Source organism: Cajanus cajan, chromosome 2 (genome assembly GCF_000230855.2).
Source record: "Cajanus cajan strain Asha chromosome 2, NIPB_CcT2T_4, whole genome shotgun sequence".
NCBI classification, from domain to species: Eukaryota; Viridiplantae; Streptophyta; class Magnoliopsida; order Fabales; family Fabaceae; genus Cajanus; species Cajanus cajan.
In genome coordinates, this window is record NC_138518.1 from 64,103,480 (window position 1) to 64,116,344 (window position 12,865).

Here is a 12,865-nt window from a genome sequence, read left to right on the forward strand (position 1 = left end):
TGGTCTACCACGCTTCAGGCGTATTTGTGACTCGTTTGTAGTATTAAATAGTCCAACAGGGACTTCAACTCGTATTGGAGCATTAGCCGCTGGTACATATGACTTAGTCACCCTTTTTGGATCTGTGAATACATTTGGTAATTGGTTGGCTAGATTTTGCAAATGAATTATCTTTTGAATTTTTAGTTCACATTGTTTTGTACGAGGATCAAGATGAGATAGTGATAATTCATTTCAACTAATATCTTTTTCCAACTGTTTTTGTTCTCCCACTAATGTTGGGAAAATCAACTCATTAAAATGGCAATCAGCAAACCTAGCCGTAAATAAATCTCCTATTAATGGTTCAAGATATTTTATTATAGATGGAGATTCATATATATTCTCAACCTTCTTTGAGAACCCATTTTGGTTCTTTGAGGGGGCAATTGGAACATATACAACACACCTGAAGATTCTCAAATGAGAAATATTGGGTTGCTCACCAAAAACCAACTGTAAAGGAGAGAATTTATGATAACTTGTTGGTCTGATGCAAATTAATATTGTGGCATGTAAGATTGCATGCCCCCAAGTTCACATTGGAAGTTTTGATCTCATGAGTAATGGTCTTGCAATTAGTTTTAAACGTTTGATAAATGATTCTACAAGTCCATTTTGTGTATGAACATGTGCTACTGGATGTTCAATATTAATTCCAATGCACATACAATACTCATTAAAAGCATGAGATGTGAATTCACCAATATTATCCAAACGAATTTTCTTAATTGGATAGTCAGGAAAATGAACTCTTAATCTAATTAGTTGAGCTAATAATCTCACAAACGCCTGGTTACGAGTTGATAATAAACAAACATGTGACCATCTTGTTGATGCATTAATTAAAATCATAAAATATCTAAATGGTCCACATGGGGGTGTATTGGTCCACAAATATCACCTTGTATCCGTTCTAAAAATAAGATAGATTCATCCCCAATTTTTGCTAGTGATGATCTGATTATTAACTTCCTTTGGGAACAAGTAGTACATTGGAAAATATTTAATTAAAGAATCTCCTAGTTCTTCAATAAATGTCCACATGAATTTTCAATTATTTTTCACATCATAATAGTCTTAGGGTTGTAGACCCCTAAAATTGTCCGGGTCGGAAATAAGACTCTCAAAGACCGAAGGAAAGTCAGCCGGAAGGACTCCTGGAAGACCCTGGAAGACCCTAGGATGATTATTCGTAGGTTTAGAAGTCTTAGAATAGCTTAAAATAAGGATGTGGGAGGATTGAAGCTCAATACGGCCTCCTAGAAGTTCAGTACGGCCGTACTGAACAATTTGAACTACAATACGGCCGTACTGAAACCAATACGGCCATACTGAAGTTTTTGAACTTCAGTACGGCCGTACTGAAACCAATACGGCCGTACTGAAGTTTTTGAACTTCAGTACGGCCGTACTGAATTCAATACGGCCGTACTGTAGTTCAAAACTTCAGTACGGGCCGTATTGATGTCAGAGGTCGTACTGCGCCTCACTCCTATATATAGGACGTCATTTGGACGTCATTCCACACATTTCCACACATTTGGACACCTTTTGGACTCTCTTGTTGAGTAATTCTGGGGTTTTTGAGCAGTGTTCTGCCCTAGAAGTCTCTCCGAGAGCCGATCCGACGAAGTTCTTGAGTTCTGAGCATTTTGCTTGAGGAATCGAACTAGTCGAAGGGAAATCTTTCTGATTTCCATAGTAAAAATTAATTTTTAGGGAAGGAGTGAGCAAGCGTGTAGTGGGAAGGAGTGCCAAAAAGCCTCCTATTATTTGAATATATAAAAGCACGCTTCAAAGGTTTCTTCTTCAAAATCCTTCCTTTTACTGCTTTCTGATTGTTGCATCGCATGTTTAAATTATTCATCATGTAGATATCTTGTTCATAGTCGTTTCTAATAAATAGGGGTAATTTAGTAATTTTACACTGTTATTCATAAAATAATCCGTCATAGGGAACCCGAAAGGGGCGTTGTGGGGTGCTAACACCTTCCTTGCACGTAACCGACTCCCTTACCCGACTCTGGTTGTAATGGCCAAAGTTGATTTATAAAATCAATTGCCTTACATCTTTTTCCAATGTTTTGAGTAAAACATTGGTGGCGACTCCAAGAACCCTTCGTTTACGAAAACCACTAATCCATGGAGGGTCTCGCTTGAGATTGACATGGATTGGTGACTTATTCAATAAAATTGTTAGTTTGATGAGGTCTCAGTTTGAGAATAAGTCGTTCTAACAATACATCACTTTTCCATGGAGGGTCTCGCTTGAGATTAACATGGATTAGTGACTCATTTAATAAAATTGTTAGTTCGATGAGGTCTCGGCTTTGAGAATAAGTCGTTCTAACAATCCATCATTTTTCAAAACTTTAAAAAGAGTCCGACCATCGTCGCGAATGCCAACGTCCGTTTCGGCGGGTGGCGACAAGGGTGACCCAATCGATCATGCCAAACCTCAAATTTATTTTGATTTGTAAACTTCTGGTTTACAGTAGTATGTGTTTCAATTGTATTAACATACGTGCAATACAGTCCATAGGATAAAGCAGGTAATTTTTCTAATACTTCTTTTTTATTCAAGTGGATTTTCGTAATATAAAGATATTTTACATTGCCTTCATTGTTTGTTTCAATATGAAACCCATTTAAACGAATATCCTTGAAACTTAATAAGTTTTTGTAAGACTTAGAAAAATATAATGCATTTTTAATATGCAACTTCGTTCCTCCTGGTAACAATATATTAGCTCTTCTAGAGCCTTCAATTATATTTGTAGTATCATATAACATTATTTTCTTGCATTATTGAATATGAGAAGATAAAAATTAATACATTAGAACATTCACTTTAGGGAATGAAATAATGTTAGTTAAAATGGTTTATTGCATACAAAAAAATCTCAATATTTTGTTTTAGTCTTCAAGAGACAATAAACCAACTAAAGATATTTCTTAATCCTTTTTTTTAAATATTGCTACTTCTGGAGAAAAATAGATGTATGAAAAATATAGTATATTTTTCAAATTAAGAAATTATTATAAAATTGACATTCTTGTTATGTATCATTAGACATCAATTAAATGTCAAAATCTACACTAATTTTTTTTTATATCATCTCATGTATATTATCTAAAAATAAATGCTTCAAACAAAAAAAAATTAAAAACATATCTCTCTAACACTTTAATCAATTTAAAGATAATGTGTAGTCAGATTCTATTCTCTAACACTTTAATCAATTACATGACAAGTTGCTTATTTTAATCAATTTAATCACGAACAATATCAAATTACAAATGTAGGAAAACTCATAATTTTTTCAAGACATCACACAAAACCTAAATATGCTTGAGGACATGCTTCGCTAGTCATAATTTTTATATGTGCCTCAAATATCATTCAACATTATAATTATGACATTTACAAAATTATTCCACTTCCGGTGATGACCTCATTTATATCAAAGGATCAAATATAATGTAATATATTTATATCAAAATTTTCACTTCTGGTGAAATTTATTTTATTTTTCACTTTTCATATTATTTTCTCACTTCTAGTGAGAAAATTTATTCTTTCAATTTCATTTTTCTAATCATTTTCTCACTTCTGGTGAGAAAAAAAAATAATAAAGTAAAATAGGTTGAACATTCTTCTTTGATATTGTCTTCTAGACATATTTCAAAAATGTATGAAGAATTTATTTATTTAATAGTGTCTTCAGGACTACTATAATATCTTCAAGAGTACTTTGATTCGTAACAATGTAAACAATACAAATATTTGATAAAATTCTTATTGTGAAAAATGAATAGCTAACCTTGAAATATTTGTCTCGATAAATATGAATTTCTTCAAGAAAATTCTTCACAGCTTTCTCTTGTAGTTACAACACCAATAGATAAAAGACTATCGAGCTGATAACGTGTTATAAAAAGAAGAAAAAGTAGCGAGAAGAAACAAGACAGTATGTGATGAAGAAAAGAATCTGACTGTTGTATTATCTTTGGGAGAGGAGTAACCTATTTATAAGTACATATGGTAACTGAACAATTACATAATAAAGGGAATAATACATAACGGAAATATAAATGGTAATGATTGATGTTCTTACCGGAAATCTGCTGTAGAGCTGATCCGCCGGGTAAGATCGGTGAGCCTCCTTTACTGGTACGCTGGTGTTCCAAGATGGGAGTGGTACCTGCAAAAGAGACTCAGATGCTAAAGTTAGGGTTTGTATGAGTATGAGTCTCGTATAAATAATGCACGTACCTTTGTGTGAATTAGGGTTTCGTTGGGCCTTGGGCCTGAGATCAGTTATAACCTAATTAGATAGCGGACCTCGCCTTGGCCGAGGTCGCCCAGCGCGTAACCGAGGTCGTTCTGCACTGTGATGTCGAGCTAGAGCTCGGCTTCGCGGTACGGATAGTACACTAGCCCCCCGAGCTCTGAAGACCGTGGGTCGAGGAGTTAATATCGAGCTTGGTAAAGGGTCGTGACTCTTGGCGTACACTTCTCTCTCGTGATGCCATGTGTCATGGCCGAGTTGAGGAACTCGGAAATAATGAGTTTACTGCTTGGTCAGGCTGGTAAACCTTTGACCGAGTCAACAGATTGGTGAGGGACAAGTCGGCAACTCGGCTGGCCAGTACACTAGCCCCCCAAGCGTCGAGTGATGTAAGAGCGAAGGGGCTTCTAAGGAGCTCCCAAATTTGTTGTTTGAAGGTTCAAAATTGAACTTGTTAAGTAGATGTGATCTCAAGGTTCGGACTCGACCTTGGCATATCAAGGTTCGAACTCGACCTTGGTTAAGAAAATGTGATCTCAAGGTTTGGACTCGACCTTGGCATAACAAGGTTCGAACTCGACCTTGGTTAAGAAAATGTGATCTCAAGGTTCGGACTCGACCTTGGCATATCAAGGTTCGAACTCGACCTTGGTTAAGAAAATGTGATCTCAAGGTTCGGACTCGACCTCGATATAACAAGGTTCGAACTTGACCTTGGTTAAGAACATGTGATCTCAAGGTTCGGACTCGACCTTGACATATCAAGGTTCGAACTCGACCTTGGTTAAGAAAATGTGATCTCAAGGTTCGGACTCGACCTCGGCATAACAAGGTTCGGACTCGACCTTGGTTAAGAAAATGTGATCTCAAGGTTCGGACTCGACCTTGACAAGTCGTCATGGTTAATGTGCCAATACCGAAAATGTATGGGAATGGAGTTGCTTTATTGATTTATTTCTGAGGTGTGCCTCGTTAAAACCTTCCTTGGCCAAAAACCCTTTTCTTTAGTGGGAAAAAAGGCTGAGGAGGAAAAAGAGTACATCACCTGAATTTACAAGTTAAGAGAAATAAAATTTGAGGTGGGTGGAATTCCAGGTTCCAAATTTTCCTTTGGAGGGGTCTGTTCTTGCATCTCTCACCCCACCAAACAAGGTCGCCAACTTTAAATGTTTGTGGCTTTGACCTTGGTCTTGCTTTCCTTATGGTTTGTTGCGAACCTGGTCACGAAAAGCAGAGTGCTCTTCCATCTGAATGTACCCTACAGCTCGGGCACGAAGTTCGTCCATATCAAGAGGAGATCGTAGACACAGGCTGTCCACGAAAGGTCCAGGCTTGAGCGCCATGAGCATGGCGTGTAAGGCGACCTCGGGGTTCAATTTTTGAATCTTGACCGAGATACTGGCAAAGCGTTCCATGAACGCCCTTAGTGATTCGTCGTCGCCCTGTCTGAGACTGGCCAAGGCGGCTGATGTGACATGGTGAGGTCGACTCGTGGCATACTGCACCGTGAATCGCCTTACCAGAGTTTCGAAGTTGTCTATTGACTCCACCGGCAGTTGAGTGTACCAGTTGAGTGCTACCCCCTTGAGCGAGGTCGGGAAAACCCTACACAGAATAGCATCTTTATTAGTGTATAGGTTTACCTGTGTAATGTACAGATCGACGTGCTCGTCTGGATCTGTCGTGCCGTCGTAACGGTCGATGTGGAGAGGCTTCCATCTGGAAGGGAGAGGCGTTTCCATGATGCCATCCACAAAAGGATGACGGCGGAAGGTCGCTTGATTTCCCATGACGTGGGCAGGAGCATTGTTGACCTCGTGGGTCGACCTGTTCGTCTGTGCGTGAGACTGATGTGCGACAGGTCGGGGAGTGGGTGCCCTAGGTGCGGTTGGGGGTTGAGAGACTGAGTGCCCCTCTTCCTCGTGTTGGTTATTCGATGGAGGGGGTTGATCAGAAGGGCGTCGAGGAAGCTGGGCGCGAATACGTTCATTCTCGGCGCGCAGCGCCGCTAGGTCAGCTTTGTTAGCGGTACGCAGCGTCGCTAGGTCAGTTTCGTGCTTGGCACGCATGTTTCGCAGATCGGCGTCGTGTTGTTGCCGCATCTGCTCGACCTGTTCTATCAGTCTTCTCAATGATGTTGCGTCACCCATGCTTGTCGCGTGATCAGCGTCGTCTGTTGCTCGTCTGCTATGGCTTCTAGTGAAAACCATACGGGTGGCCGATAAGAACCGTCTTGATCGGCCCCACGGTGGGCGCCAAATGTTCTTACCGAAAATCTGCTGTAGAGCTGATCCGCTGGGTAAGATCGGTGAGCCTCCTTTACTGGTACGCTGGTGTTCCAAGATGGGGGTGGTACTTGCAAAAGAGACTCTGATGCTAAAGTTAGGATTTGTATGAGTACGAGTCTCGTATAAATAATGCACGTACCTTTGTGTGAATTAGGGTTTCGTTGGGCCTTGGGCCTGAGATCAGTTATAACCTAATTAGATAGCGGACCTCGCCTTGGCCGAGGTCACCCAGCGCGTAACCGAGGTCGTTCTGCGCTGTGATGTCGAGCTAGAGCTCGGCTTCGCGGTACGAATAGTACACTAGCCCCCCGAGCTCTGAAGACCGTGGGTCGAGGAGTTAATACTGAGCTTGGTAAAGGTTCGTGACTCTTGGCGTACGCTTCTCTCTCGTGATGCCATGTGTCATGGCCGAGTTGAGGAACTCGAAAATAATGAGTTTACTGCTTGGTCAGGCTGGTAAACCTTTGACCGAGTCAACAGATTGGTGAGGGACAAGTCGGCAACTCGGCTGGCCAGTACAATTGATAATAAATATTGGCATCTACTAATTAAGCCACTAATTATTATTCATAACAATTTTCTCTTAATTGAAGGAGAGAATTAAGAATTTTATAGAGAGGAATGTTGTAATATCCTTCACCAACCTTTTGTCTATATTATCTCTCTTTATTATAGAAAAAAAAACAATTAAAGCTGTAACAAACTATTAATTAGATAAGAAACTCAAATAATATAACATTGAAACACAGAGAGAGAAAGAGATAACGGACCTAAAATATAAATAAAATAAAATAAAATAAAACAAAAAACAAAGACAAATTCAAATGAGCTAACCGTGAACCAGATCTTAATTTTTATTTTTTTTTTAATTTCTTTCACTCTCAGTAACATGGAATGAAACCAAGTAAACAACCACCCACAAGCACAAAGCGAAGGCTCGTGATATATGCACCTTTTTTTTTATAGTACACCTCCTTTATTTTTTTTAAAAAAATTATAAAATATTATATTTTTAAAAATTTTCTAATTCTACATTTCTAATTTTCAATTTGCTATTTTTTTCTTCTTTTTCACACACTTTTTTTTTTTTGTTTTCATATACTACTAAAATAGGTGGATGAAGGAAAGATAAGAATGTGCATATAAAAATTAGAAAAAAGAGGGAAAATGTGTAAAAAAAATACTAAATTAAATATTATGGATGTAAAATTAAAAAATAAAATAAAAAAATTAAGAATATTTTAAAATTTTATTTTTTTAAAAGAATGTGTACTGTATATATCATGAACCCAAAGCGAACTCAAGGCTTGTGTGACTTTTGGGCAGCCACGACGCTCGTGAGTCCTATTATAAATAGGCAGATGATAAACACATCTCCACTCTCGTATAAACACACTCTCTTTTTAAAAAAAAAATATAAAATATCTAAATTACCCTTAAAAAAAATGAAATTCCTAAATTTACACCCCACCCCCTTGTTCGATAAGAGCACCGTTGTCCCTCCCATGTGGAAAATGCAGTTGCACAGAAGCATCAACCGCTCCTTCCCCATGTACCAATTCAGCGTTATGTTCACCGTGCTCACCACCACCGCGTACGAGTTAGGATTTGCTTTCAGAAGGTCTTTCGCCAAGTCAATCGAGATTAACCCCGCGCTGCATCCCATCCCCCAAGGTTGAAGCTCTTGATGTTGCTCCTCAGCTTGTAGTGCTTCACAATCATCGCCGAAAGAGAAAGGGTAGGGTTGAACAAACTGCAATTCACCACCAGAATATCAATGTCCTTCGCCTCAATTCCCGTTTTCGCCAGAAGCGCGTCCAGAGCCATTGTTATCCTTAGCCATTGTTATAATAAAAAAAAATTGATGGTCTAATTTGAAATTGTGATTAATATTTATGAATGTGGGGGTGCGGAGAAAGAGGGTGTGGGGTTAGGAGAAGGGGGTGAGGGGAAGGGGGTGCGGAAAAGGGGGTGTAAATTTAAGAATTTTTTTTTTTAAGGATAATTTAGACATTTTATATATTTTTTTTTTAAAAGGAGGTGTGTTTATAGGTGAGTGGAGGTGTGTTTATCATGAGCCTTATAAATACCATGAGTTGGGCCGCGTAGAGGGCCGAGTGTGTCATACAGGCCCATTTATAATTTGTCGCTTTTAATCACAATATTAACTTTTATTTTTAAGTTGATAATTACCAAAAAAAAAAAAAATTACCTTTCATCATAAATTACCGTGTTTTTATGTATATCAAGAATAACCTTAAAAAAAGAAATATATTTATATTAAATTAAAAGTGAAGTTAACGATGAAATAAATGGAAATAGAATTTTTATTTAAAAAATTTCAAAGATGTGGAATTATTAATTAAAAAATAAATACTGTTCCCTTTTAATTTGTTTTACTTGTATATATTTTTTATCCATTAAATTTAGGGTATTCTATTTTTTTAAAATTATTTTCATCCTAAATTTGGAAACAGCTAGTGTTAGTCTCTCATCACTAATGGTATTAGGATGTCATCTTGTTTCTAGTTAGAATCCCCTTTGTCACCTGATACATGCATTACATTCAAAGATATAAAAAATACTTCTAAACAACCACTTAAGCTAATCACTTTTAATACTTAAAGGACTATTTAAGTTATATAAGTATATACATCTTTACTTATAATTTTAAATATATATTAATACACATTTTATTTTTGTTTTTAAATATATTTTTAGTATATATTTTGTTATTAAAATTTATATTAATCGTTAATTTTGTAATAATGTCTTTAATATAAAATTCATGTATTTAATAAATACAGTACTTATTATTATTATTTAATACTGCTTTTTCATTCTTTTTTAATCGTTGATTTTTTAAATTAAATCTTATTAATATTTATTTATCGATTTTAAAGCTTAAAATAATATTAATTTTTTTAAGCAATCATACTTTATATTTAAATTTTATTTTCTAATAGACTTAAATATGATTTAAGTCTCACAAATATATCCATGTCTTATTTTAGTTTTTGTAATTTTTTTTTAGCCTTTTTATTTTTAATTGTTATGACAAAATTCATAATTGTTTTTTTTTTTAATTTTCACATTCTACAGGATAATTATTTATTTTATATATTAAAATTTATTATAAATAAATAACTTTACATATATAATTAAATATACACTTTAATAAATTAAAATGACACAATTACGAAATATTAGTTAAAATATAATTTATTTGTTATCTTCTTATATTATCATACAGTTTTAGAATATTAAATTAACATTTAATATAGCTTAGAAAATTAATTTTATTTATTTAATATTATAGTGCAATTAATAATAGGGTATAGTAATAGTAATTAATAATGGATATATATATATAATGATAATGAATTTAGAGATGTAGTGTGGGGGGGAAATTATAAGGTTGACATGTTGTAGGTAAAAAAAGTTGATTATGGTAAGAAGAGGATGAGAAATACTGGTGTGCAATGAATGCATGTAATGTAACCACCGAAAGAGAATCTCTGAAATGGTCCAAATGACGACACCCCTTCTCTATTTCTCCGCCACCACTTGCACCGTCGCATTGCAACAACACCTTCACCATCACCAGCGCCAACTCTGATTGGTTCCTTCCCTTTTCCCAACCTCAGATGCAGACTCTCTCTTGCATCAGAGGTTCCTTCTTCCGCTGCCCATGGATTTCCCTCCCGCACTCGATTTTCTCACCCAATTCGGATGCAGCTTCGTCCTCCTCCGCTCCCTCTCGCGCCTCCTCAACCTCCTCGGCCTCCTCATGATGCTCACCTTCTGCATCAAGGTTCTCTGCTTCATCTCGCGTTTCAAGGGCGTCATTCGCTTCCTCTGTGACGCCGGAGGCGTCCCCAGAATCCGTTTCTGCCTCGACAATGTCGTTCAGAGAGTCTCCGAGCCAAAGGCCAAGCCTTTGAAGAAAATGCGCCGCCGCGGCTCCAAATCCTCCTTCCGGAGCCGCCCCAATGGCGCCGGGGAGAAACCCAACGCGGCTGCCGAAGATGGGTCGGAGGGAAAGGGGGGGAACGAGAGAGAGGTTTGCAATGAGGACGAGGTGCTCGACGTAACGACGCTGAGAAAATTCGTGGAGATTGAGCGGCAGAAGGCCAATGCCGCGTGTCAGGACCTCGAGAAGGAGCGGACCGCCGCCGCCTCGTCGGCGGAGGAGGCCATGGCGATGATCCTGCGGCTGCAGAACGAGAAGAGCGCGGCGGAGATTCAGGCCACGCAGTTCCGGCGGATGGCGGAGCAGAAGCTGGATTATGATCAGGAGGTTATTGAGTCGTTGCAGTGGTCCATCACGCAGCACGAGACTCAGAAGTGCGAGTTGGAGGATCAGTTGGGGATTGTTAGGGAGGAACTAAGGCAATTTATGAGGGATGATGAAATAGACCAAATTGAAGTTGAAGTGAGTAGGGGTTTTAATATGTATGAAGATGATGATGATCCTGATGGGGATCCTGATTGGGAGCCTGATGGTGAGCCTGATGGTGACCCTAATGGTGACCCTAATGGTGACCCTAATGGTGATCCTGATGCTAATTTAGTAGTTAGCTCTCCTGAAACTGAATCACATACCTTGTAAGTTTTGAAGGTTGTTATATACAAAATTGCCTTTAAGTCGACCTTTTTGGTTTCCATCTGTAAATTGTATTTACCCATAATTTAATTATTAATAAATATCCAAGGCTATGTAATTTTTATGTTTTTTGCATGATGGATTAGGCTCAACTTTCAGGTTTAGTAGTATAAGTGTGGATAAATTCAACGAAGCATTTAATGTTGTTAGGATCTGATGCTTATAGTGTGGGAGAGTTATTTGCCATGTGGGCATGGAGGGGACATAGTGGGTTAATCTCTTAACTTTCAAGTTTGTTATTGTAAATTGTAAATTTGTTGACAATAAAAAGCGGGCAAGGATATGATACTAATGATTTTGTTGACAGTATCGTGCATGATCCATTTAGTCTTAAGTTTTAGGTTACTTGTGTAATTTTGTTGCCTGGATTGCATTGAAATACTAGACATTGCAAAGATTATTTGCAGTGGACGTATTAAAAGTTAAATTAGCCTCAACTTGCAGGTTTACTTGTGTAACTTTGTGAATAACTTTAATGAAATGAAACACTTACATTTCATGGGTCTGATGTTTGTGGTATTGGTTGGTAGTTATGTGCTAGTTCTATTATTTGAACAAAAAAACTGAATCTGAATGTGATACTATATATAATTATTTGCATCTTTAACATCGTATTTCTTTGGTATACATGTATATAAAAAACACATCAAAACTAAAGAAGACAACGTTTTATTGTCTCATTTTATTATTCACAAAACATTGTCCATTGTGTACCGTGTATGCAATGGAGCAGACATTGTGGTTTAGTCTCTTAACTTTAGAGTTTATTAGAGTAATTTTGTTGAATGAATTGGTATGAAGCACTGGCAGTTTCAAGGATCTGATTCCGATGCTTGCAGGCTGATATGCAGTTGACAACAATATGAGCCATTTAGCCTCATGATTTTCTTTTACTTGTTTAACTTTGTTGAATGAATTACATTGAAACACTTGCCACCGCAAGGATTATTTCCGGTGGACATTAAATTTCAGGTTTTCTTGTGTGATTTTGTGATAAACTTCATTAGAGCAGTTAAAACTGTAATGGCCTCGCACTTGTCGGCTACTGTAGACATTTTCTATGGCCATTTGGGAGTTTCATGTTGTCAATTGTTGTAGTCTCAACAAAAGATTTTAGTATCCTTGCAAGCATAAATAACCTTTGATGATGAACTTTACAAACGTATATTTGCATATATTCTTCTTCTTTCTCTCAGTTAGGGTAGATGGTTTGCATCTTCTTGCAGGCACAAATTACCCTAGATCCTGGCATTGGCCATTTGTATTTATGAAGAAAATACTTGGGAAACTACCATATATTTGCACCGTCAAATTTATGGAAAGTATTTTAACATCGATACAAGAGATGTATAGTAGCGATCCTCACCCTATCAACTAAATTCGTTTAAGAACCCGTACAACTCACAAGCAAGTAAATTGTTTATACCAAATAAGAAATTTATAATAAAAAAATGTATATAAAAGTAAACTGAATTTAGAAATGAAATAAATAATTTTGAAGTATAATAAAAGGACAATTCTATAAAACATTAAAAAAAAACTCTAAGTATGATTACAATAATATGTATAAGAATTGT

At 37.1% G+C, this 12,865-nt stretch overlaps 1 protein-coding gene across 1 annotated transcript; it reads left to right on the forward strand.

Annotated features, from left to right (window-relative positions):
• The first annotated feature begins 10,024 nt into the window (after positions 1–10,024).
• Positions 10,025–11,592, forward strand: LOC109805160 (uncharacterized). The gene has a single exon (XM_020367158.3). It carries the CDS (start codon positions 10,314–10,316, stop codon positions 11,232–11,234), a length of 921 nt encoding a protein of 306 aa, XP_020222747.1. The 5' UTR covers positions 10,025–10,313; the 3' UTR covers positions 11,235–11,592.
• The last annotated feature ends 1,273 nt before the right edge of the window (positions 11,593–12,865 follow it).